The 27664-nt window shown below is 45.3% G+C and overlaps 1 protein-coding gene and 1 long non-coding RNA gene across 4 annotated transcripts in view; one reads left to right on the forward strand and one right to left on the reverse strand.

The window, feature by feature from the left end:
* Positions 1–2723: 2723 nt before the first annotated feature.
* Positions 2724–27664, forward strand: part of ZNF395 (zinc finger protein 395) — a 47281-nt gene continuing 22340 nt past the window's right edge. Inside the window, exons 1-2 of one of the 3 annotated variants that reach the window (XM_025873773.2) lie at positions 2724–2825; positions 3119–3221. In XM_025873773.2, the coding sequence (XP_025729558.1) occupies positions 3214–3221 (8 nt within the window). In that variant the 5' untranslated portion in view covers positions 2724–2825; positions 3119–3213. The other 2 variants (XM_025873775.2, XM_025873774.2) reach the window with 2 other exon arrangements.
* Positions 11959–27664, reverse strand: part of LOC141372683 (uncharacterized) — a 34139-nt gene continuing 18433 nt past the window's right edge. Inside the window, exon 3 of the long non-coding RNA XR_012378099.1 lies at positions 11959–12241. This is a non-coding gene — a long non-coding RNA (uncharacterized lncRNA). The remainder of the gene's footprint in view (positions 12242–27664) is intronic.

The following is a 27664-nucleotide window of genomic DNA, read 5'->3' on the forward strand; positions in this document are numbered from 1 at the left end:
ATAGCTCCCATCATTTACCCGGTCCAACTAGCAATTCATTGTTAATCAATGTTTAGCAAGTGCCTACTCCAGGCCAGGCACTGTGCCAAATGTTGGGTATTCAGTGGAGAACAAGACCTGCTCCTTGGTCTCCTGGAAGGTTGGGGGGATTATAGGGGATTAGGACAAGAGAAAGGAGATCTCAGTACAGTGCAGTGGGGGGAAGTACAGGGTGCTATTGGACACAAAGGGGAGGCACCTGATTCAGTCTTGGAGGCTCCAGAAAGTGCTAGCTAAGCTGATTCCTGAAGAATGAGTAGGGATAGTCAGGTAAAAAGAGGTGAGAGAGAGGGGTGGAGAGTGTTCCAGGCAGAGAAAAGAGCATGGATCAAGTAAAGAAAAAGTCTGTTCAGGCAGAGGACAGAAGTTCTGTGCGGCATGTTTGGAGAGCAGAGTGAAGGGGGCAGAAGCAGAGAGGCAGGTAGTGGCTGGAGAATTACTTAGAAGCCATACCATGAAGGATCTGAATGTGCATTGCTGGGACTTTGTTATAAAAGCTATGGGAAGCCTTTGAAAAGTTTCAAGCAGAGGAAAGAGGCCATAGTAAAGAATGAGCGGGGGTGGGGGGTGGGGGGGACGAGGCTGGAAGCAGTTACACAGGGGATTGGGGAGAGTGGCAATCTCAGACTCATACTGCCCTAAATATCACCGATAAATGTGTCCATATAATGAGAGGCAGAGCCTGGGTCTGCTTTGCTTAACCTCACCTAATGGGAGATGCTCCTCAAGAAGCTAATGACTCTGATGGGAAAGAGGTACAAGATGCCTGCATTGTAATAGGGGGCTAGGGTATGGGAGGAAGCAAGGGGAAGGGCTGTTCTATCTACAGCCCTTCCCCTTGCTTCCTCCCATACCCTAGCCTCCAGGAAGGGCAAGCTCTAGTCATAGGGGAGTCAAGATGGCAAACCAACAAGGTAGTCTTTCTGCAATTTGCTCTGTGTAATGTGTATGCTATTCAGTGTGTCTTCAGGGACAGGGCCTGGATTCTTCGTGAGGGTGCTAAGTGCTGGGTATGTGTTTGGTAATGGCTGTTTGTGATGGGAAGTTCTCTCCGAGTCTGTGTTAATGTGCAAAATTCTGGAATGCACACTGTGCAAGTATGTACCTGCAGAGGAAAGGGGTATGCGTGCAGTACAGACATTGTGAGAGGGCACATGCCTTTTGCTGGCCTGGGTTCACAAGACTGTCTCAAACAGCATAAGCAGCGGGTTCTGTTCAAACTTAGAGATTCTTTTGGTTCACTTTGCACACAGCAGGAACTCACATATTTGTCAAATGAATGACTGTTTCCATTTTATTAAAGTTCAATCATTTGGGGAAAGACAGAGGTTTGGGGTGCCTGGGTGGCTCAGTTGGTTAAGCGACTGCCTTCGGCTCAGGTCATGATCCTGGAGTCCCGGGATGGAGTCCCACATCGGGCTCCCTGCTCGGCAGGGAGTCTGCTTCTCCCTCTGACCCTCTTCCCTCTCGTGCTCTCTCTCATTCTCTCTCTCTCAAATAAATAAATAAAATCTTAAAAAAAAAGGAAATACAGAGGTTTGGTTACAAGTTTGAACTAGATGTTTTAAGAAAAATAAACTCAGCCCAGCACCAACATCCCTTTACAAAATCTAGCAGTTGAAGCACTGTAATGGAGTTTATATGCTAGTTGGAGTCCTACCTCGTCTAAAAAGCTTTCACTATTTCTTATTATTCAGTGAACATTTACCGAACACCTCCGCCACATAGGCAGTGCTGGGCTGTAGCTGCCGAACTCACTTCCCTTTCCTCTGAGCCACCTTAGTCTGGGTGCAGCAATTAAAGCTTAATTATATGCTATCTTGTATTGTTCCTTAATTGTTGCATATGCATGAATCCACTTTCAACTGGGCTGTTTGTTCCTTGGGGGCAGGGACTATATTACAAACGTCAGGATAGGTGAGGAATTTAGCAGAGAGGTGAATATACATTGTTTGAGGCAAAAGGGAAAAAAGAACATTAAACTATTTATAAACCGTAGTAATACATAATATGTAAAATACCTTAAGAACAAGGGAGCATACGTTATTGTTAATTAGCTAAAATACTCTTAATAAAATGCAAAATTCGAATCTGCATTTTCATGTTAAGGAAAGGTTTTTGTGCATTAATAGAATTGCTGTGATCACTACCGTGGCTTCATTCTCGTTCTTTTAAATTCCAAAACAAGAATGTTTCCTTGAGGATGAGAGTTGAAAGGTAGAATCAGTCTTTGGTGAACTACTTGAGAGCAGAATTACCCTATAGCAGGATTTCTCAACAGTGGTACTCCTGACATTTTAGACCAGGTAATTCTTTGTTGTGTGGGGCTGTCTTGGGCATTGCAGGATGTTTTTGGCAGCATAGTTAGATACTAGTAGCACTTCTCCCCTCCTCTGTAAACCACCGCCCCCCCCCCTTGTGTCCAGACGTTGTTAATGTCTCCTGGGGGCAAAATCGCCCCCAGTTGAAAACGTTATGTCCTATAAGAATTTGGTTCTATTTTGATATTTTTCTTATGTAACTAATGGTGAGAGAAGAGGGAAAGGAAACAATATTTATTGCTTATTTGGTATGAGCTAGGCACTATACCTATGCTTTCTATTTCATCTTACAGATAAAGAAGCTGAGGTTCAGAGAGATAAAAATCTGCTAGCACAAAGATAAGGCAGTAAAATCAGGATCGCAAACCAGGCTTGTCTGACTGCAAAGTTTAGTCCTTTCCAGAACACACCCCACTGCCTCTCTGCAAGAAAAACAGCATACCTCAAGTTGAAGAAGTGCAACAAGTATGTCCAAAACTATTTGAAACTTTTGGGGGGAGGGGAATTATTTCTTCTATTCCTTACATTTACTTGAATATAAATGTGTATTACCCATACCTATAGACACTGGGGCCCCTCACTACCGTTGTAACTCTGTGGTCTTATCTCTGAAAAACATAGAGCAACACAATGGAACAGCTTCAATTCTCCTTGTTACAAATTATACAAAAGCCAGAGCCTAACGGTGCCAAAAGCAACTGGTATCGTTTACATAAGGGCTGAAAGCTAATAGTTAACTTTCTTTCATTTAATTCCAGAAAGAGTAAATAACACCTCACTTTACAACTACGAACGGGTAAAAATCGAGTAAAATGTCATAAAATGGAGAAGAAAACATTAACCCAAAAAGAAGATGGAAAGGTTGGTTCCAACGCTCCCTCCCTCTCGCGCTTTCGCTTGCGCTCGGAGCGGGTGCCGGCTGCGCGGCCTGGGTCTCTATCGCCCCTGCCAAACTCCCGTCCTTGGCGCCCAGAGCTCTCTGGCTTCTTTTCCCGCCCTGGGGCGAGCTCGGCCTCTCTCGGAGAAGCCCATCCCAGAGCCAGGCCTGGAAGAACAACAGCAAGAAACTTTGGCTCGGTTTGCGGGTCAGTGAAAAAAGGCAAACACTCAAGTTTGGTTTGGGGCTGCAGCCACCGGTTCCGATTTTGGGGTGGGGGTGGGGGAGTGTCACAACTCGGTCAGGTTCAAGTGCGCATGTGCGTGAGGAGTCGCTCGGGCACTTATTGAGCGCCCACTGTCTACGAGCGGCCGGGGGTGTGTATCCCCGGCGCGCGGTGGGTGTGTGAGGAGGCCGCGGGGGCGCGAGGCGGGCGGGGGCGCGCAGGCCGCGTGCGCGCGCGGCGCCTGTGGCTGGGGGGGGGGCCGGGGGGGGGGGGGTGTGTCCCCGAGGCTCGCTCGTTCGCTCGCTGGCTGGCGCGCTCCTCCGCTCCCTTCCCGGGCGGGGAATCCGGGCCGGGTTGTGGCCGCGGCCGCGTACGTGAGCGCAGTGTCCCGGAGAGGGAGGGCAGGCCGGCCAGGTGGGCGCGAACGGAGCCTCGGCGGGCGGGCGGCCGGAGCGGAGCGGGGCGGTGGGCCGCGCCGGGTGGGCGGGCAGGGGCCGCGGCAGCTGCAGCCCCGAGCCAAGCCGAGCTGTCCGAGCGGGAGCTGCCCGGCCCGCGCTGCTGCTCGTGGCGGGGCGAGGTGAGCTGCGCGGGGACCTCGCGGCGCTGCAGCCCGGGGACGGGGGCGGCCCGGGAACTTCCCACGCTCCGCACGCCCGCGGGGGCCGGACCGGCGGCCTGAGGGCCCGGGAGGCGGGCGCCGCCGGGTTAGCGGCCGGTCGGGGCGCGGGGGTGCTGCGGCAGTGCCAGTGCCCGCGCTGGCTGGGTGGGGGGTGGCCGCCCGCTCTCCCGTGCGCCGCCTTGTTTATCTTGCCCTCCGCGGGCGCTCGCAGAGGCACCCCCTCCCCAACTTCGAGCGCTTGTCCGGAGTCGCCTCTCCGACGGAGACTGACCTGCCCCCTCCCTGACCTTTTCCGGCTGGGCCGGCTTCCCAGCCCTCCCGGCGCCCCGCGCGTTCCTGCCCACTCCACCGAGCGAGCGAGCGAGCGAGTGCCGGGCTCCGGGACGCGCGGCGCGACACACCCTCCATCTCGGGGGGCTGCCCCCCCACCCTTTCTGCCCCTTTTGTCCACCCCCACTTCCTTCCAGGCGGTTTAATCCTGCCTCTCCTCACTGGTGGCCCCTGGCCCTCCTTGGAAGCGGCACTGTGGGCATGTGGGGTGCTCGGGTGGGGGGCCTGGATGGGAGTTTGTCATGTGCAAACAATTTCAAAGGCAGAATCTTCTTCCCTGTTTTGGAGTTAAGGGCTCAGCGCCTTCACTTTAGGATTGACTCCGAAATCTAAAGCCCACCTGCCAGGCGGTGGGGGTGCCACTGCCTCCTTGATTTCAGGCAGTCCTGGGCAGTTCTCCGTGGCTTTGGAACATTTCCACCAGGCATGCGTTTTCGTGATGTCAGGCCTCCAGGCGCAGGGTTACCTACAGGCCACCACTCTCTTCTTTACACTCTTCTTTCTAGAAAAGTGTCTCTGGTGCAGTTTGCCTGAAAGTGAGTGATCAACAGGTACTGAAGGCTTTTTTGACACCCTCCTGAGGTGTTGTGTAAACAGAGGTTCCGGGTCTCAAGGAACTTGAAACACAGGGAAACTGCAATTAAGTTCAACTCCACAGGTACTTTTGAGGGGCTGCTGCGTTCTCAGCACCGTGCCGGGCTCTCAGGGAGAGATGATAAGAGGCACACAAGAAATCTAAGGCCTCAGAAATCCTACTGACCCGGGTGGAAGTGATTTGAGAGCTCAAGTTCAAATTAATGTGCTATGGCTGCATTAATTACTGTAAATGCTGGGGGGGGGGAGGAGGAATATCAAAGGAAAGGTTAGAATTGGGGAATGGATTGAGGGTACTAAGTTACGAAATAAGTTAGGCACTTGGAGAATAACTCACTGGCCAAGGCCCAAAGGCAAGAGAGGGAGAATTGACAGGTGCCAGAGGAGACTGGTTCCAACAGTTTATCTAGGTGAGGGAGGATGCAAAAGATACCTGAAATGATTCCTTCCAGGGTTTATAATCTCGTGAAGGAGACAGAAAGCCTTGAGCATGTGAAATAAGACCTCAAGATAAGGCACAATTAACTGTCAGAATTCGAGGTGTAGAAGAGATGCTGTTGAAACTCAGAGAAGAGGTCTATGGGCGGGAATCACCAGCACTGTATTCCTGGAGGATGAGACCCTCGAGATGGGTCCTGAGGTGCGATTTGAACATGGCTTTCCTGAGAGACAGGAGATGGGCTTAGCCAGGCGAGGGAACGTTTCCTGAGCAGGAGATAAAGATGGAGAGGAACAATGGCTAAGATTGTGAAAGTCCTAGAAAGCCAGACTGGGGAATTGCACTTTACCCTGTGTGTACTGGGGAGACATGAAAGGTTTTTGAGCCAGAGAGTGACGTAAGGAAAGGGTGTTTGGAAAGGTTTGTAAAAGTAATGTTCGGAGACAGATCAGTCGACTGTTAGAATTGTGGAGTGCTCAGAGCTTGGACTGGGATAACTGGAAATGGAAAAGAGGGTGGATTTTAGAAGCATTACTGTTGAAATAATCTGTTGACAGGGGCAGGGTGAAGGAAGGAGATGAATGGAAATTAATTCTTTGTGGAAATTGATTACACGCCAGGGCCGTGGAACTGCTGTAGTTGGTAACCCGAGAAATCGGAAATGTGTGTTTTGGAGAGAAGCAATTGACAAGCTGCAGAGGTTTCTCTGTATTTGCCAAGACGTCCAAACATAGGTGTCTTGCAAGCAGCTGAAGCTCTGAGATTGGTGGGAAACCGGGCTGCCAAAGCTGGGAGAGGGAAGGCACTCTGCGTGGGATGATTTCTTGGTCATAGGTCCTAGCAGTAGAGGACGCTAGTGAGTGGCACCGAGGGTCTGAATTGGAAGACTCTGTCTGTTCTGTATTGCCGTTCAGATGACATTGCCAGGTCCTGAACCTGAAGTTGGCAAAGCAACTGGGGATTTGGAGATGGGAGGGAAGAACGGAATTTGCTAAATGCAGAAATTGTTGGGCTTTGAAACAAGTTGAATAATGCTCTCCACTGAGACCTGCAAGCTAGTCCTGGTGTCCCTTTATAGGTGTGCGGGGGGAAGCCACAAGATGGGGGAGCAGCAAGGTGACCAGCAAGGAGGGTATTTGGGGCCTAGCGAGACTGCCTGTCCCAGGGCGAGGTCTGTCCTAACCCGTGCCATTGCTGGTTCCCAGGAACCAAGCGACCTGCAGTGGGGAGCTGGCACCGGTTTCTTCCTGAGCTCTGAATTCCGCTTTCTTGTTGCAAGGATGACTTAGGGTGACTTGCTGAGCAAATTCCCCAAGCCTCAACTTGCAACATCTGAGGGCTGGTGAATTTGGAGGATGATTGCAAAAAGTTGCAGAATGGAGTGGAGAATGTACTTAACAGTTCCTGAGCCTCCTTGTTTCTCTGAGGTGCAGGATCAGTGAACTAGCAGGGGAAGCTGCCTTGCATGGGCAGAGGCGTCCATCAGATATTTTTCCTTTACAGGGAATATATGACTGTCAAAAAAATTCCACGGAGCAGTGGTTGGGCCAATAATTTACTCTTTAAAAAGTAGTTTTTGTTTTTTGTTTTTTTGCACTGTTTTTGTGACCTATATTAAATAAAATTTACATCATGATCTAGGTACATTAAATCGTGTATATAAAAATCTAATTTAAATTCCTGAAGTATTCCTTTCTTTTGCTTGGTGCAGTCTCCTTTGGTTCTTTATTTTCCATTCTTTTATTTTTCATTTAAAAATGCTTACTGTCTCTTGCTAAGTTGACTTAACCACTCTGTCATGGATGTAACCCACAGTTTGAAAAACACAGTTATAGAGAGTTTTCACATCTAGTAAGTGTTTATTAAGCTGCTTGTGTGCAGGGCTCCCCTTACCAGTGCTGTAAGTGGTAGTAAGCATAAGGCAGAGATTGAACATTTACAGGCTAGTTGGAGAGAGAAGGTATACCTATGATTAAGGAACAGGCAAGATGATTAAATGCCAAAGTGAAAAATAAGTTCCTGTAGGACTCATAGGAGGGGGCAAGCAGCTTGTGCTGGAGTGGCTTGGGAACACTTTTGGGGATAGGGAAGGAAGTCTGGGATGAACTCGAGGTGTCACATGGTGCCGCACAGGTCGGGGGTGTGTGTACCATGTGCACAGTGTGTGTAAGAGTGAATAAAAGAGGGTTCTTATTAGAGAGTGGGGAGAAGCTGGTCTGGAAAGGTGGGTTAGGATCAAAGTGTAGGGGTTGTAAACCAGTGACCCAAAGAATGTGTTCTGCCTACAGAAATGTTACAATTTGGAGTACACAAGGGTTTTAAAAAATTGGGAACAATCCAGAAAACCTCTGGATTGGGGACTCTCTTAAAGAATCAGATCAGGCAGTGACTAGTGGTGGCCCCCTGTGGACAGGAGACAGGCCTTGTGGTCCCGTTATCATAGCCCCGGCACTCGCTCTGCATGAGTGCAGTCTCTTTACATTCCCTGTTTAGCCTGCAGGCCTTTGGGTTTGTGACCCGATCTTTCAAGAGACTTAAATGCCAACCGAGGGAATTTGGGATGGCTGTCCTGGCTCTGGGTGGCTGGGAGTGTGACATGATGGAATCTGAGGTATTTGTGTGCGAGTGATTTGTTTTAGGCAAGTCAGCGGCACTTTCTGAGTTGCTGCTGGTTAGGACTTTAAAATATTTTTTCTGATTGGACTGGTACTAACTAGGGAGGGCTTTGGGGCTCTATTCTGTATTGTGAGGCCAATTTCTAGTGACCCCAAGATCTCTCAAGCGCTCCTGTTTTCTGCTTCTGGCTGGCATGGGTAGATGGTGGCTCCTGGCACGTATCTTCTGAGAATGATGTTGGGGTAATAATTTGGTAAGATGTGAGTCACTACTGTCAAATGCCATATGACATTAGAGTCTCAGGATCTTTGGTTATATGAGTCAGTAATAAAGGAACAGCAAAGAGAGGGGCTCTGTCATTTCTTACTTCCCTATTCCTAGGATACCCCCAAGGGGGAGGCCTCTAGGGTCCAGAGATTCATAATCCAGGATTCAAAATGACCACAGAATTATTGGTTCAAACCCAGGTGTTAGTGCAAACGACCCCTGGAAAACTAGGCTTATTTTGGGACCAGCTGAAATGAGTAAATTCAGGTCTGTGTGGTCTAGGGACAGTTTCGTTTACCCTGCAAGACCATAACCACCAGTGATTCCGAGCATTTCCCCAGGTGAGCTACAGGTGAGCGGGACCGAATAGTCGTCGCCCTGCTTTATGCAGCTTGCACAAGCTGATTACTTAAAATGTTGCTGTTAAGACATTAACAGAAGTCAAAGGTGAAGGGCTCTTTGCTTAAAAACGTGTGGCTGTAGGATGTCAGGATAAACCAGAAGTCAGCCTAATGGTATCAAATTGAACTCATTTCCTGTTTTATAGGGTGGTTCATTACTAGAACAGAGAGATGAGGGAATAGCTATGGTGCACTATGGCTTTAGTGAAGTATTTAACAGTTTCTTAAGATATGATGGTCCATATTAAATAAGCAGTGGAATGTGGGCTGGATGGTGTTATTAATTTGACAGTCATATGCAGAAGCTGTTAATTAGTGGCACTGAGTCAGCTTGGAAGAGGGTCTGAAGAGTGTCACAGGGTTCTATTCTTGGCCTTGAGCTGTTCAGGCTTTTCTCCAGTGTTGTGGACGGCGGCACAGAGGTGTGTCAGCTTTGTTGATGGTACAGAGGTGGGATGGATTGCTTATTTAGTAGCTAGATCAAGGTTCACAGTCCTTCAGAATGAAGGCCCAAATTAAAGAAATTCAGTAAGGGATAAATATAAAGTCTGATTTAGCTTTTACAATTTGAATTGTTCATACGTTCTGTAAGTTAATTCCACTTCTGGAAGTACAGCAAAGACCAGATCCAAAATGTAGATGATGTTTACACACAGAGACTATTCGAAGTTTTTTCTTTTTTAAAACTCTAGTGAAAAATTAGAAACAGCCTAAATATCCAGGGGTGTGACTGGACTGGAAGTAATCTCTAAGTGATTCTGATGGATAGGTCTTTATGATACGATATGATGAAGCCATTAAAAATAATGTTTAGGGGGCGCCTGGGTGGTGGGTGGCTCAATCAGTTAAGTGACCGATTCTTGCTTTTGGCTTCAGGTCGTGATCTCAGGGTCATGAGACTGAGCCCCATATTGGGCTCAGCGCTCAATGCAGAGTCTTCTTGAGATTCTCTCCCTCTTCTTCTGCCCCTCCCGTTCACCTGCTCTCTGTCTCTGCTTAAAATAAATAAATCTTAAAAAAATAATATTTAGGAATAGCTTTAAAATAACATGGACGAATGTTTCTGCTAAAAGTTAAGGTGCCTCTACAGGAAGATTTCAAATCTTAAAGAAACAAAGTGCATAGAAAATGACTGGAAGTAAATGTACTAATAATTCTGATACAAAATTACTAATACTGGAAGGGTGGATGGAGTTGAGTGACTTTTTTTACATTTTAAATTTATTATTTGTATTTTCTATAATGTGTATTTATAGCACAGTGGGGGAAAACACTGCTATATATTTTTTAATGTATTTTTTAGAGCAGTTCTGGGTTTACAGCAAAATTGAGACCGTATAGAGATTTCCCATTTACCCCCTGTCCCCCCAATGCATAACTTCCCCACCAGAGTGGTACATTTGTTGCAATTGATGAACCCATATTGACATGTCTAATCACCCAAAGACCATAGTTTACATTAGGGTTTACTGTTGGTGTTGTAAGTTCTGTGAGTTTGGACAAATATATAATGACATGTATCCACCATTAAGTATCATACAGAGTACTTTTATGCCCTAAAATCCTCTGTGCTTTGCCTACTTATCTCTCCTTCCCCCCAACCCACGGCAACCACGTTTACTTCTTACTATGGACAGTTTCGCTTTTTCCAGGATGTCATATAGTTGGAATCGTACAGCATATAGTCTTTTCAGATTGGCTACTTTTGCTTAGTAATATGCAATTAAACATCCTCCATGTCATTTAATGGTCTGATAGCTCATTTCTTTATAGCAGTGAAGAATACTCCATTGTCTGGATGTGCCACAGTTTATGTATCCATTCACCTCCTGAAGGGCATCTTGGTTTCTTCCAAGTTTTGGCACTTTTTATGACTAAAACTGCTGTAGACGTCTGCAGCTACTCTAGGTTTTCATGTGGACATACGTTTTGAACTCCTTTGGGTAAATACCAAGGAGTGTGATTGCCAGATCATATGATAAGGGTATGTTTAGTTTTGTAAGGAACTTCCAAACTGTCTTCCAAAGTGGCTGTATCATTTTGCATTCCCACCAGCAATGAATGAGAGTTCCTATTGCTCCACATCCTCACCAGCATTTGGTGTTGTCATGGCTCTGGATTTTGGCCATTCTCATACGTGTGTAGTGGTATCTCGTTTTAATTTGCACTTACCTAGTGACATGTCATGACATCTTTTCATGTGCTTTTTTGCCATCTGTGTATCTTCTTTGGTGAGGTGTCTGTTAAGATCTTTGATGCATTTGTTAATCGAATTGTTGGTTTTCTTATTGAGTTTTTTTTTTTAAGATTTTATTTATTTGACAGAGAGAGAGAGACAGCGAGAGAGGGAACACAAGCAGGGGGAGTGGGAGAGGGGGAAGCAGGTTCCCACCAAGCAGGGAGCCTGATGCGCGGGGCTCGATCCCAGGACGCTGGGATCATGACCTGAGCCGAAGGCAGATGCATAACGACTGAGCCACGCAGGCGCCCCTATTGTTGAGTTTTTAGAGTTCTTTGTATATTACGGATAACCGTCCTTTATCAGATGTGTCTTTTGCAACTATTTTTTTTCCGCAGTCCGTGGTTTGTCTTTTCATTTTCTTGATCACTGCTATTAAAACAAAACAAAACATTTTGTTGTTCAAGGACAGGATAGGGTAAAGGTAGATGGTTTATTCAGTGACTGAACTTGAGTACCTCCCTACTATATGTCAAGCACTGGTTTAGTCACTGGAGTCACAAAATAAGACTCAGCCCCTGACCTGAAGCTGGTGATCTAATTGAAAGAGAGAGATCAACAGATGAATAGACAAGCACACTGTAGCCCTCATGGTACTCCATGCCTACGGAGGAGGGGCAAATCATGTGGGAAAAAAGTTTTGAGATTGTTCTATTGTTCATGGCTTAATGTGAGCCCTGAGTGGGGTGAGGCTTTTAGAAAATTGAATCTAGTTCATAACTGGATTGGAAATTCATCAATCCAATCACAGGATCTATTTTTAATGACTTCTGGTCATTTGACCTTTGGGCTGTGAGTGGGTCGGGGAGGCATGACTTAAGGGAAGCACGAGCAAGCAAGACTGTCCTCGGGAGGGACACAAGGATGATATAGGATCAGGAATGACTGGAGTGCGTACACTCATGCGGTGGGTACATAACAGTGCTTTCATGATTATCATCAGGTATTGGAAGGAGTAGATTTACTCACTTTTGCTCCCAGTGTTGGAATATGACCAGTGGATAGAACAATTGCTTTATCCCCTCTAGTTTCCGATCTCTCATCTGTAGAATGATTATACATTACAGAATTCCTTATCTGTACAATGATTACACCGAACCGGCTGAGCTGTAGGTTTCCTTTTAACCCTAAATACAGGGAGAACAGCCTTCAGTTCACTATGAAAACGGGTTTTGTAGCTGGCAGGGCTGTCCAGCAACGGAAATGTCTGCCCATGGAGTAGTGAGCTTCCCGTTGTCGGAGGTGTTCATTTCGGGCTGAATGCTGTTGAATGCTGTAAGAGAGAAGGACAGGAATTAGGCTGACCTCCGAAGTTCTTTCCAGTTCTTAGGGCTATTATGTGACTTGTCAACGCTGAAAGATAATGTGGAATAGGGGATATACCTCTAGTTGCATAGTATTTGAGTCAGCGTCATCATGTAAGCTCTTTTAAAAATGTTTATAAATGAGGGACGTCTGGGTGGCTCAGTCGTTAAGCATCTGCCTTTGGCTCAGGTCATGATCCCAGGGTCCTGGGATCGAGTCCCACATTGGGCTCCTTGCTCGGCGGGGAGCCTCCTTCTCCCTCTCCCTCTCCCCCTGCTTGTGCTCTCTCTCTTTCTCTGACAGATAAAATCTTGTTTAAGAAATGTTTATAAATGAGTCCCCACACTTTTGAGAGACCCTTCTGGGGTCATTTTTAGAAAAGATGAGGAGAACTATTTCATGGTTGGTCAGGGTTGTGGGCCCAGGGCTGTTGAAAACTGAATTTGCTCTTTCAGAAAAGCAAGAAAGTGGGGGCGGGGTGGAAGTGGCAAATAATAAAATAGATGAACGTGTCGAAGACCAGTGTGTTTATTGGCCAGTTTTATTCAGTGTAACGAATGAATGAAGATGGGGCTCTTTAATTGAATGATGGATCCTCCGCTTGGCTGTGGAGGACCTGGGAATGCCCTTGATCACATCATCTCCTTCCTGTTTCATCTCCCATATCACCAGCTAGAGCACATTAAAAACTATCCTGACAGCAGGGATAAGACTGAGCCTCGTGATGGCTCTCTAGGTTTAGGGACAAAGAGCAAGGGGCAAATTTAAAGAAACTTTGGAGTGGGGTCTTCCAGGAATGCACATATTTGGTTTATATCAGACCATAAGTTTGTGGTTTGAGTTAAAAGTTTACTTTTTCAATTTATTAATAGCTTATATATAGAAAATAAAATTTCTATTTCTATAAAATTGGATTTAGTTTACTTTTGCCTAAATTTTACTTGCCTGTTTGGAATCTACTGTGATTATTTAAAATTTTTAGATTTTCTTCCTGATATTTTTGGATTACTTTTTGTTAGCCGGGGGCAGGGGGTGGGGTGGGCAGTGCTAGGGCTAAATCCCGTAGCACAATTTCTTAGTTCTGCAGAGAGAATGGAGACTTATCTTTGGAGAATGTCACAAGATGATTTCTGTGTCCCCGTGATCCAGCCTCACATTTTGGCACATGAAAAATCAGTATTTGGCAAGAAAGTGCTCTCTTTACATGGAGTAAAGCAATTTGGGGGTGCAGGAAGTAGGGAACGACAGCTTTAGATGTATGTAAAAATACAGGCAGAACTTAGTTATTTAGAACTATAGTTGGAAATGTTTGTGCCCTTAATGATGAAGAAGGGCCGGGGTCTCCTTTATCTCAGTATCATTTGGGCCTCATAGAGTATGGCCCATCAGCTGGGTTTGTTGAATTGGTCTGTCCTGGTTCCTTGGGCCACTTACCAGAGGTATGGGAAACACTTAGACTATCATACGCTTTTTTTTTTGTTTTAAAGCAAAGTGTGATAAGAAATAACCGTTCACAGCCTTTTTTGTCCTTTTGAGTATAGGGAAGCCATAAAACTCTTTTAGTAAAACAACCACTTTCCCAGTGGCTGTTTTTTTCAGTGCTGGCGGAATGAAAAACTCCCTCTCCTCTTTCTATTTTTCTTCTGCTGGAAATGAATTGCTCTTGGTGTGCCGTTCTTAAATTCATGTGTCCTCTATCCATTTTAATCTTGTTATCTATTTTTATGGTGACTGTCGCCATGGTACTCGAGCTCTTTACATAGCACAACAGAGATTTCAGATGTCTGATAGGACAGCTCGAAGTTCTGCTGCAGCCAGCAGAGAAACAGTGTTTGAGTACCTTTTTTTTTAATTGAGGTATAATTTGCATACAGTGGAATGCTTAGATCTTAAGTAAAGCTTAAGATCTTTAATCAGTTTTGACACGGAACATTTCTATCACCCCAGACATGTTCCTTGTGACCATCTCCAGTTTATCACCCTCCCACTCCCAGAAGTACTACAACTCTGATTTCTATCACCCCAGGTTCGTTTTGCCTCCTAGGTTCTTAATGTTAAAATGTTGTGTTTCTGAGTAGGGCTTTGAAGAGGCAGAAATTAGTATTCTATATGGTTAGGTGGCCTTGGTAAGTAAATAATTTTTGGTGCTTGTCTGCTCATGTGGACAGATTTTTCCTTCTCATTAGTCCATGGGATCCAGATTAATGTTAGGAATTCTGATACGAAGAGCCTGAGGCACAGACAACTAGGCCTAGGGTGGGATACATGTAGTTGGGTAAAGGCTGCCCCTCTTGGCAGGTGTGTGTGAGCTGGTTGGGTTGGAGAGCTAGAACGCTCAACGAGAAGAACTGCAGTTGCTCCTAGCACATCCCGTTGGATTTCCCAGAAAGCCCCCTGACATACTTTCTCTTCCTGCCTCTTCCTTCAACTAGCATATAAACTTAATGATCCACAGAGTTACAGTGTTGGGCTTGTAATATTGTAACACGATCTGTGTTGCAAAGCCCCCTCTCTGCACTGCTGAGCTCTCAGCCTCCTGGAAAGCATGTGTCAGATTCAGCTAGAAATTGCCCCCAACGCGTTTTTGAAACATATTGAACAGGGTCAGTTCCTTCCGTCCGTCCTTCCTTCCTTCCTTCCTAAAAAACTTAAAACAGTTAAATGAAATTTTCATTACCAAAGTAGTGCATGAATACATTCTCTGTAGGACAAAAAAAATCCAAGCGCAAACTTTCCAGAGGAAACAAAATCTTCCTTGACAACCCACTCCTAATCCCAGTCCTTCTCCAGAGGTTAATTTCTGTTAGGAGTTTGTTGGTATTCAGATGCTTTACATACTTGTGTTTATACCTATAGAACTTGGAACAGGTTCAGTGCATTGTACTGCGTATGTGCTGTTCCTACCCTGGCCCCCCACAACGGGACATCTTGGTGATTGCTTCCTGTCTGTACGTCTGGGACTTCTTGATTCTAACTCCTGCATGGCCTTCCTGAGAACTTTCCCCTAATTGATGGGCATTTAAGTTATTTCTAAATCCTCTACTGTTACAAAAGCTGTTACAGTAAACTTGGCTGCACATGCCTCTTTGCAGTGCATGTGAGTATTTCTCTAGGGTAGATACTGAGCAGAAGCAATGGCTGGGTAATAGGGTGGTACGATTTGAAATCTTCAGGAAGATACATTACAAGGTCAGTTCCTAGCTTAGACCTAATGTAGGCCAGGGCACACTTGAAGTGTGCTCAGACATGAAGCAATTGTTCCCTCCCTCCCTCCCTCCCTCCCTCCCCCCTTCTCTCCTCTTTCCTTCTTATTGATGCACAATGTTAAATTAGTTTCAGGTATGCAACATAGTGATTCAGCAACTCTATAAAGTGTAGCTGCCGTCTGTCACCATACATTGCCATTACAGTACCATCGACTCTGTGCCCTTTGCTGTACCTTTCATCCCCATGACTTCTTCATTCCATAGCTGGAAGCCTGTGTCTCTCACTCCCCTTCATTCATTGTGCCTGTCCCCCTGCCCCTGTCCCCTCTGGCAACCAGCAGTTCCACATTTTTATGAGTCTGATTCTGAGTGCTTTTTGTTTATTTGCTTTGTTTCTTAGATTCCACGGAGGAATCATATGGTGTTTGTCTCATATAGCATAATACCCTCTAGGTCTGTCCATGTTGTCACAAATGGCAAGATCTGATATATATATATATATTTTTTTAAAGATTTTATTTATTTATTCATGAGAGACAGAGAGAGAAGCAGAGGGAGAAGCAGGCTCCCCGCAGGGAGCCCGATGTGGGACTTGATCCCAGGACCCTGGGACCATGACCTGAGCCGAAGGCAGATGCTTAACTATCTGAGCCACCCAGGCGCCCTGATATATATATATTTTTAATGGCTGAGTAATATTCCCTTGTGTATGTACCTGCATCATTTTTATCCATCTGTGGACACTGGGTTGCTTCCATATGTTGACTACTATAAATCATGCTGCAGTGAATATAGGGGTGCATATATCTTTTCTAATTAGTGTTTTCATTTTCTTTGGGTAAATACCCAGTAGTGGAATCAGATGGTATTTCTATTTTTAATTTTTTTGAGGAACCTCCATACTGTTTTCACAGTGGCTGCACCAGTTTGCCTTCCTACCCACAGTGCATGAGAGTTCCTTTTTCTCCACATCCTTGCCAACATTTGTGATTTCTTATTTTAAATTTTTAAAATTTCTTTTTGATTTTAGCCATTCTGACAGGTGTGAAGTGATAGCTCATCGTGGTTTTGATTTGCATTTCCTTGATGATTAGTGGTATTGAGCATCTTTTCATGTGTCTGTTGGTCAGCTGTATGTCTTCTTGGGGAAATGTCTCTTCAGTTTCTCTGCCCAATTTTAATCAGATTATTTATTTTGGGGTGTTGAGTTATATAAATTCTTCATATATTTTGGATACTAACCCCTAATTGGCTATGTCATTTGCAAATATTTTCTCCCATTCAGTAGAGTTGCCTTTCTATTTTGTCGATGGTTTCCTTCATTGTGCAAAAACATTTATTTTGATGTAGTCCCAATAGTTTATTTTTGCTTTTGTTTCCCTTGCCTCAGGAGACAAATCTAGAAAAATGTTGCTAAGGCCAATGTCAAGGAAATTACTGCCCATGTTCTCTTCTAGGACTTTTATGGCTTCAGGTCTCACATTTAGGTCTTTAATGCTTTTTGAGTTTCTTTTTGTATTTGGTGTAAGCAAGTGGTCATTCTTTTACATTTAGCTGTCCCTTCTTCCCAGCACCATTTATTGAAGAGATGGTCTCTTTTCCCTATTATGTATTCTTGCCTCCTTTGTCATAGATTGACCATATAAGCATGGGTTTATTTCTGGGCTCTCTTCTGTTCTAATGATCTATGTGTGTGTTTTTGTGTCAGTACCATACTGTTTTGTCTATTGCAGCTTTGTAGCATATCTTGAAATCTGGGATTATGATACATCCAACTTTGTTCTTTCTCAAGACTGCTTTGGTGTTCACGGCCTTTTATGGTTCCATACAAATTTTAGTATTGTTTGTTTTAGGTGTGTGAAAAATGCTGTTGGTATTTTGATAGGGTTTGCATCAGACCTGCAGATTGCTTTGGGTAGTATGGGCATTTTAACAATATTAATTCTTCTAATCCATGAGCATGGAATATCTTTCCATTTGTTTGTGTTATCCTCAATTTCTTTGATTGATGTTTTATAGTTTTCATTGTACAGGCCTTTCACATCCTTGGTTAAGTTTGTACCTAGGTATTTTACTCTTTTTGGTATGGCTGTAAATGGAATTGTTTTCTTAATTTTTCTCTCTACTTCATTATTGGTGTGTAGAAATACACCTGATTTCTGGGTATTAATTTTGTATCCTGCAACTATACTGAATCCATTTATAACTTCTAATAGTTTTTTGATGGAGTCTTAAGGGTTTTCTGTGTATAGTATTATGTCCTGCAAATAGTGACAGTTTAACCTCTTTCTTACCAAAATGGGTGCTTTTTTTCCCTCTCATGTCTGATTGCTCTGGCTCAGATGAAGCAGTTGTTTTCTAATACTAGGGCAGGGTTTAGGTTGTGCTAGGTGTGTGCCCCCCATAAGTCAGGGCTGATTGGCTACAACAGTTGGTATCGGGAAGAGCCCCTCTGAGCCCCATCATTCATTCTGTGTGGTCACCCCAAGGACTTTGGTCTGCATGTTGGTGGTGATGTGGAGAAGAATCACAGGATAGATGAGTAGCACATTGAGGACTCTGGATGGCAAATTCTAAATCCAGTTCATTTCCAAACTGGAGACCTTTAGTGCATCTGTAATTGTTCTCTGTGACATCTTTAGAATTCCAAGTGTGGCTTAAATGCTCAAGCCAAGGGTGAGGCACATTTGGAAGCATTTTAGTGTTCTTAAAAAAAAAATCTAGAGCACTGTCATGTTACTTTTATTAACAGTTTCATTTTATTTGGAGAAGGATGATGTGTGTCTCTCTGTATTTACACTTCTTGCCATCATCTCTGGATTTCCGAGAACTCCTAGAAATCATGAAAATTCATCATGTCAGCCAAATCCATACCTTTAGGAGCCAGTGTGGCAAGGAAGCACTTGCCTGTGTCTCTCTTGAAGGCACATGCTGGGGCTGCTGGTCACTTCACTGGTGAGAGAGGCAGGGCCCTTTTGCAGCCATAATTATTACACATGTATTTGCCTTCAGATCCCTTATGTAGACGTTAATGCAGACTGTTCTGGTTCTGACCCCAGGGGGACCCCCCCCACCCCGCTTGCATTAAAACTCTTGTCTGAACCCAGTGATGCATTTACATAGCCTTCTTTTGGGGGTGTTGAGGCATCTCCTCCTCTGGTCTCCCTTGAGCATCAACAGACGGTACCTCTTCTGTCATTTCAGGATTTGGTGACAAAGTTGACACCCTGCCTTATCTCCGGGCCCTCCTGGCCTTGGTCTTTCTGGCCTTCTTAGCATGCCCTGCCCATCACACAACCCATTTAGGTGGCTGACCTCTGGTTTTACAAGTTGTCTTTCTTGGTGGACAGCAGCCAGTGTTCTCAGTGTAGACGAATCTCTAATTTTATGGGGGGCGGGGGATAGGTGGGCAGTGTGTTCGTTTTTAGTACTCTTGCAGTGGTGCTGGACAAAACGGTTTGTCCGTCTTGTCTTTTGGCCTTTGTGACCACAGCAGTATGACAGTCTGACATACAGTGACATCGAGGTCCTTTTATGGGGTTCTGACTGTTGCCCCAGGGCTTTGACATGGTTTTGATTGTTTCTCCTTAAATGTATTATATTGCCCTTGCTATTGTTACAATTTACTGTCTGCTTTTCCTCCTGTTTGTTCAGTTTCCCTTGTAGTCTTCCCATAAGTTTAGCTTATCACTACTCAGAGTTTAGTCCCTTTTTTTTTTTTTTTAAGGTATTTACTTATTTATTTATTTATTTATTTAAAAGATTTTATTTATTTGAGAGAGAGAGAATGAGAGATAGAGAGCACGAGAGGGAAGAGGGTCAGAGGGAGAAGCAGACTCCCTGCCGAGCAGGGAGCCCGATGCGGGACTCGATCCCGGAGCTCCAGGATCATGACCTGAGCCGAAGGCAGTCGCTTAACCAACAGAGCCACCCAGGCGCCCAAGATTTTTATTTATTTGAGAGAGAGAGCATGAGCAGCGGGAGAGGCAGAGGGAGAGGGAGACTCCCCGCTGAGCAGGAGCCCAATTTGGGGCTCAATCCCAGGACCCTGGGATCATGACCTGAGCCGAGGGCAGACGCTTGACCGACTGGGCTCATAGTGCCTTTTATCTTTTATTTTTTTCTGGCTATCATTTATCAGGTACTCTGCAAGGAAGGGATGGTGCTTAGTACCTGAGGTGCATTTTTTCACCTTTTCCTAGGCTTCTCTGTCAGACCCAGCAAATCAGAATCTTAGGAAGAGGAGCTTGGGGGCCCTTTAAAACCAAGAGGCTGTTGAAAACAAAGCTGCATTGCTCCCTCGAAGCCCCACATTATCCTTGGAGTAGGAGCCAACGGTTTCCTCATTTTATAGGTGAGGAAGCTGAGGCGCAGAGGCGAGGTGATTTGCCTGAGGTCACAGAATGGGAAGTTAGCGTTCGTTTGCAACCCTGACTCTTTCACTCTGCATTCTCTTGGGGGTATTTTATAAAAGTGTTAAATAAGAGTAATTTTATTTTATTTTATTTTTTTTAAATTTTACTTATTTATTTATTTGAGAGAGAGGGAATGAGAGAGAGAGAGCACATGAGAGGGGGAAGGGTCAGAGGGAGAAGCAGACTCCCCGCTGAGCAGGGAGCCCGATGCGGGACTCCATCCTGAGACTCCGGGATCATGACCTGAGCCGAAGGCAGTCGCTTAACCAACTGAGCCACCCAGGCGCCCTAAATAAGAATAATTTTAGTCCTGACCCTGGGTGAGCCCCATGCTTGATACTTTGCTCTCACAATGCCCATTTCATTTCCTCTTCCGTGCCCAAACCACCACCACCACCACCACATTAACCTCTCGATGACTCGAGTTTTCACTAACAAGGAGCCTGTGAAAGGTCATTTAGTTTAGCCTCTTCCTCCTCTTCCTCGATGCATAGGTTTCCTGCATAATATAGTAGAAAGAGCGTATAGCTTCTGGAATCAGATCTGAGCTCACGTCTCAGTTCTGTCACTTTCTGCTCTGTGGCCTCGGGTATATGACTCAATGTCTGTGAGCCTGAGTGTCCTCCTCTATAAAATGGGGAAGATGATGGTCCTCCTCTCGTGGGATTATTGTGAGGGATGAAATGTGCTATTGTACGTGAAATGCTCAGCAAGTGATGGGCACATAAGTCTTTGGCAAATAATGGCTATTGGAACTTTTCCTGAAGGAACATCAGTCTTTGAAAGGCTGTTTTTTACAGAGAAGATCCCCTATTTTTCTCTTGGTTTATTCTGTAGCAGTTCTAATGAAGTAGTTAGATGCAGTTTTGTTTCCTGTGCACACGGAAGTGCCTTTTTCCTCAAAAGGTTCTAGTCTGCTGTTGGCCCCAAACTAAGTACAGTCTACCTGCCAGCCTGACACATGGGCGGCCTCCTTGATTGTCCTTGAGGCCGGCAGGAGCTCACTGGTGCCGGGTAACCATGGCCTGTGTGTCTTGGCCTACTGAGCGCTGATTTCATCCTTCACTTCTCTCCAAACTCAGGAGCGTGAGCCATCTGGTCTCTGTGATTGATCCACATTTATTTTGTCACTTTGGCTTAGAACATCCTCACCAGTGAGCACTCTCTGCCCGATGCCATTAGCCTGTCCATTTCAGGGAAGACATTCAAGAGTGGACACCCTTATGTCCTGGGCCAAGACTGGGGGTAATTCATTCAGCCAGTTCCCCGTCGCTGTTTTGTCTTTGAACTCAGCCTCGGCCGCACAATTGTTGGGGCATGAAGATTCCCAAAACAGCCTTCTCCTGAGAAAGGTACTTACTCCCTTAGTGGCTGTGCTTAGGGCCAGCCCCTCCCCCACGGTGTTCGTTTTTCACTGTATATTTAAACAGTCTTCCTTTAAGGTGTCTCCACTCTCTTCACTTAGGCAGACTTTCTGTTTTCTGGGGAAATGTGTCTGTCTCTCTCACCCTCCAGTCACCCAGCAGATTTTTTTTTTTTTTTTAAGATTCACAACATACTTTATTTCGGCTTAATTAACTTATGTCAAACACTTAAAAATTTTAACATGCATATTCATTTAGTTTTGTGAGCTTCATCCTGAAAACCATCTTTTTATCAGGCTTCCGTGTCAGAGTGCTGGATGTTTTTTTGCCTTTTCCTGAAAGAAGCAAATTCTGATTCATTCATCTAATTATACAGCACAAATACATAAATGTAGCTCTGGAGCATATTAAGTGCTTTTAGAAGCATGTGCTGGATGTGTAATCCAGGTGGGAGCTCAGTTCGGCCTGACGTTCTTTAAAGGCAGGGGCTGAAGCTTAGCCTTCTTAATTATTCTGGTCAGTTCGTCGGTAAGAGCCTGGCACCTGTGTGGGAATATCAGCAGGTTTTTAAAAACTCTGTTTTTGTTCTGGGGTACCCCTCTCTTTGGGTCTCTGGTGAGTCGGTGCCGAATTGTTTCCCGTGAGGGCTGCGCTATTTGGGCCTGGTTCAGATCTGGGATAGCTGGAATCTGAGACCGAAGTGTCTGTGGGTGGGGTACAGATTTGGGAGGCTGCCACTGGAGGGTGCTCAGAGAGGCTGGTCAGGTTCCGCCTCAGGGAGCCTTGGCAGCAGGCCGTGAACCACCCTGGGCAGGGCACCAAGGGAGATTTTGGCCTGGGGGAGCGGAGCAGGATTGGGGCCTGTGTGCGAGCAGGGCCCAGGTCAGGTGGGCGACGGGCAGTGGCCCGGGGCCTGACTTTGAACTGCAGGGGCAGAGCTGTCTGGCTGGGTGTTGAACTCTAAGCACTGATCCCTGGGGTTGATTCACTGTGGCCAACAGGCCTCCAAATGGATTCACTGTTGGACTTCTCAGTTCCCCTGATCCTGCTGAAATCAGTTTTGTTGTGATTTCCATTAATTAGTGGCTCACCCGTGGTTTACTTGTTGATTTCCTTCGGAGTCAGTAGTTGTGTTACTGGTTCTGGTTGAATATCCTTTGCTAAGTGGGATTCCCAGATGCCAGGGTGACAGTGGCCACTGAGCATTCAGAGTGACCTATTGTGTTACGTAGAGATCTAGCACCCATCTAGAGTAAGGGAATAGGGCAAGGGAACACATCTGTCGAGTGCCTTCCAGACGCTGGGTATGTTTCTCATTTTTCACAGGTGAGGCAGGAAATTGAGGCTCCAGTATGGTGGCTGAGTGTCACAAGTCACACAGGTGGAGGGGACCGGCTCACATCCCTATCTACAGTCTGTTCTTTCCCTAGAGAAGTGCCCTCTGCATGGAGTGTGCCATGGCTTAGCTTCTCCTGCATGGGCTGGCTGTCCGTTTTCAGCCAGGTTCAGCCCCCTTCCCATCATCCAGCCTTTCCCCCTCTCAGCCATGGCATTCCTGGGGGATTGGAAGCATTCCCGTTGGTTTTGGAGGACTGCTACCCTCTCAGAGCAGAGTCTCCCAGGAGAAGATGATAGAGCGACAGGGTGAGGGACTGCCCCCCATCTGGAAACAGAAAACACCCTGGTCCCTTTGCTCACCTGTTTACCTTTCTTGGTTAGGTGTCTCCAAGTTGACCAATCTTGTTTGCATGTGCATGGTTTCTTATCTTTAATTTGGGGTCTCACACTGCTGGCCCACCCCCCTGACCAGGTGGCACCTCTCTTGGGCACCCGAAGCCCTGTGTGCTCTGATTACCCACCACAGGAGGGGTCTGCTGCCCTTTTATTAACCTGCTGATTCCAGCCAGGCAAGCCAGCAGATGGCTCTCACCTTCCTTACCAGTCCCACTGTCTGTTTATTTAGCATTGTCAAGAAATGTGATTATTATTTTTTCCAGTTTTATTGAGAAACAGTTGACGTACATCACTGCATAAGTTTAAAGCATACAGCGTGTTGGGTTGATTTACATATTTTGTGAAATGATTATTACAACAGATTCAGCTAACATCTATCTTCTCATACTGGTTCAATAAAAAGAAGAAAGGGAGAAAAGTGTTCTTGTGGTGAGTACTCTCAGGATTTACTCTCTTCATGCCTTTGCTATAGACCACACAGCAGTGGTAGCTCTAGTCATCATGCTGGACATCACATCCCACATACTTATTTGTCTTATCACTGGAACTGTGTGTCTTTTGGCCACCTTCCTCTGATTCTCCGCCCTGCCATCCCCCTGCCCCTGGTAGCCACAGGTCTGATCTCTTTCTGAGTTTTTGTTTGCTTGTTTGTTTTGCTTTTGTTTTTATTTGTTTTTTAGATTCCACATGTAGGTGAGATCATGCAGTATTTATCTTTCTCTGACTTATTTCACTTAGCAGAATGCCTTCAGGGTCTGTCCATATTGTTGTGGGGGATTTCCTTGTTTTTCATGGCTGAATAATATTCCACGGTATACACATAACTCTCCTTTATTCATCAGTCGATGGACACTTAGGCTGTTTCCATGTCTTAGCTATTATAAAATATTGCTGCTGTGAACATGAGGGTGCAGATATCTGTTTTTGAGTTAATGTTTTCTTGACCTTTGGATACATTCCCAGCAGTGGAATTCCTGGATCATAGGGTAGTTCTGTTTGTAATTTGTGAGGATCCTCCACAGGGTCTTCCGCAGTGGCTACACCAGTTTGCATTCCCACCAACAGTGCACGAGGACTCCCTTTTCTCCCCATCCTGGCCAGCACTTGTTACCTCTTGTCATTTTGAGGCTGGCTCTTCTGACAGGAGTGAGGTGATATCTCATCGTGGTTTTACTTTGCATTTCCTTGATGATGAGCAACGTTGAGCATCTTTTCATGTACCCATTGGCCTTCCAGATACCTTCTTTGGAGAAATGTCTATTTGGATCCTTTGCTCATTTTTAATTGGGTAATTTGAGGATTTATTTTGTTTGCTTGCTCTTGAGTTGTATGAGTTCTTTTTTTTTCTTTTTTTGACAGAAAGAGAGAGGGAGCACAAGCAGTGGGGAGGGGCAGAGAGAGAGGGAGAAGCAGGTGCCCTGCTGAACAGGGAGCCCGACTTGGGTGGGGCTCGATTCTAGGACCCTGGGATCATGACCTGAGCCGAAGACAGACGCTTAACCAACTGAGCCACCCAGGTCCCCGAGTTGTATGAGTTCTTTATATGTTTTGGATATTAACCCCTTATCTGATATATGGTTTGCAAAATTTTTTTTCCCATTCTGTAGGACTTTAGGGAGTGTAATTATTCATTCAAATGACTGTTGAATTCCAAATAGTTTCTACTTTAACCACTTAAATGAAAAAAAAATATAGAGAGTATATTTCTCTGCCGTCCTAAGGGAGAACATCAGAAAGCCTTTTTTGTTGTTGTTGTTGTTGTTTTTTGTTTCAGGATTGGTACCTTGGGCATCATTACTGCACAGACTTACCTTTCTGGCATGTGTGCTACTCAGGGCCTTATGCTGATGGATTGTTAGGCTTTTTAAATTCTCACTTCCATGTTTTATATTTTTGGAGATGGTTGTTTTGTTGCCAGCTTTGTGCTTTTCGTTACCATAAGTGCTTCTAATAGATCCCTTCTTCCCAATGAAACTCACACTTTCTTCCTCACAGTCCTCGGAGGATCAGACAAGGCCATGGGAAGGTACGGGGGCTATAAACTCCAGAGCCCTCCATCCTGAGCCCTCGTCCTGCTGCTGGGTCTCCACTTGTGGAAAAAACATAACTACTTCAGAGAGGATCCAGGAAAACTGCAAATGCCACAGCTTGTTAGCTTGGGTAAAAAAATGACCTTGAGGAACCTCAGTTTTCTTAGCTGTAAAATGGGGATTATATTGTCCCTCCATATTTTCTCGAGTTGCCATGAGGTCAGGAGGAAAAGGAAGTCCCCAAATGTGTGTATTAAAGTGAGTGTGTAAACCCAAGTGCCATTCAAACAGCCTTTGGTGGTGTGAGTTAATGAGTAGGTCTCTTGTGTGCTTTCTTTAAAAAACTGCTGGAGAGAACTGTTAGTTCTCTGGGCTCGATCTCCGGGAGATACTCAGTTCCTGGTTTCCTCCCTCCACTGGGCTCTGGGTAAAATGCCGAGTCAGCAATCACTCATCTCCCCACCTCCTTCTGGAACGCTCGCATAGTTTGAGCACAGTTCAGATCAGGTTTAACCACAGTGCACGCACATATGTACACATGTGTATGCATGCTCTCCCTTCCCCCATGCATGTACAAAAACATGCTCCACAAACTCTACCTCACACGGCACATTTGTAACCATATTTTTACCTCTGCCTGCTTCCTTATATAGAATTCCCTGCCTGTTTTCATGAAAACACTACAGTCTCAGAACTGAGTTTGAACACTGAAACTCTACCTTCGCTTTTGATAACCTATCTTCATTTTAGGGCAAGCAGCAGGTATTATTTCTTAGAACACATTATTTTTGGAATCTGGGGCTCTCTTCCCCATAGGAATATCATCATTTAAAATCCTAAATCTAAAAAAAAAAAAAAAAATCCTCAATCTGATGGGAGAAGCAAGATTTGGTCTGTGTCCTCAAAGGGCTTACAGTCTAAGGGAGATGCAGTCCTCCTGGCATGAGTGGACCCATGTGCCAAGCACTGGCCTAAGAATTGTCTTGCTTACTGCAAGAGCAGTGTATGCAGGATAGAGCAATGCATAAAGGGCACCGCAGTGGCTTTGAAAGCAAATGGGGAGCTAGGTGCTAAGGAAGGGGAAGTGCACTTGTTCCTGGGTAGAACTGTGAAAGCAGTGTTCCTTCCCTGCCAGCAGTGCAAACAGAGTGGTTTCTTTTACTTGACTGAGTGATGGTTGTGCAGTCAGACCAACAAACGTGTTTGCTGATCAGGGTCATTGAGTATTTGCTGGAGAAAACTCACTGTAACCAGATCAGATGACCTATTTCTGTGGCCCCCATCTGCTGAAATATGAAAGTAGCACTGCTGTTTGGGACCTTTATTTTTTCCTTCCATTACTCTGTTACATCTATTACTCCCAGTAGTGGGAAGGCTGGGTGCTCACTGATAGGGGGTGCTGAGGAGAGGGTTCCAGCCCTGGATGGCAGATGGGCAATCGTTAAGGTCCCTGTGGATCTTGATAGTCAGTAATTCTAATTTTACTGGTAGCCTAAACCATTATACATGGATGCAGTGTAATCCAGCTTTTAAAAACCTACAGAAAAAGATGATAATTAGAAGGCCCTGAGAATCCAAATAGTCATTTTTCGAACAGCTGAATAAGAAAGGTTGGTATTGAGTCAATCACCAACATGCTCAGTGCTGTATATCTTGAGCTTGTATTGCGAAAATCTAAAATGCACACCATACATTTTGAAATGGTGTAATAGGGCCTGGTAAATAATTTGATGTTTTGCCCTTGGCCACTCTTCAGGGGTTTCTATCAAAAGCCAGGCTGGGCAGAGGCTTCTGGGAAGAAAGGTCAATGTATGCCCAGTGAAGTGAGTACTTTTTTACTTTTTCTGAAGCAGGCATTCCAGAAAAAAGAAAAAATAATAAAGCTTGAGAACCACCAGGCAGCACTGGGTGGTGATAACATATGGGTATGACAACTTGCTTCTGCCAGGGTTGAAATGGTGACCTGCAAACTAAGAGGACCACAGACATATTTGCATATAATCATAAATATGCTGTAAATACACATGGCATCTCTCAAGAGAGATCATCCCTGGCTAAGCATTGCTGAAAAATGAATTATTTGGGAATCCTATACCCTGATGAGTTCTGTTGTAAAATAATAGATGTGGTTCGCTACAATATTTTGACCTTTGGATGAGCTTAGACAATCACACTGAAAAAAATTTTCAGGTTAAAACTTTTATAGATTTATGGGATGCCTGGATAGCTCAGCCAGTTGGGCGGCTGCCTTCGGCTCAGGTCATGATCCTGAGGTCCTGGGCTGAGTCCCACATCGGGCTCCTTGCTCAGCAGGGAGCCTGCTTCTCCCTCTGCCTGCCACTCCCCTGCTTGTGCGCTCTCTCTCTCTCTCTGATTAAAAAATAAAAATAAAAAAATAAAAAAACTTTATAGATTTAAAAGAAAAAATTAGCTTTTTTAAAAAAGATTTTATTTTTATTTATTTATTTATTTGAGAGAGAATGAGAGAGAGAGAGTGCACATGAGAGGAGAGAGGGTTAGAGGGAGAAGCAGACTCCCCGCTGAGCAGGGAGCCCGATGCGGGACTCGATCCCGGAACTCCAGGATCATAACCCGAGCCGAAGGCAGTCGCTTAACCATCTGAGCCACCCAGGCGCCCCAGA

Source organism: Callorhinus ursinus, unplaced genomic scaffold (genome assembly GCF_003265705.2).
Source record: "Callorhinus ursinus isolate GAN/ISIS: 27379988/994484 unplaced genomic scaffold, GSC_fseal_2.0 scaffold4, whole genome shotgun sequence".
In the NCBI taxonomy this organism is placed as follows: Eukaryota; Metazoa; Chordata; class Mammalia; order Carnivora; family Otariidae; genus Callorhinus; species Callorhinus ursinus.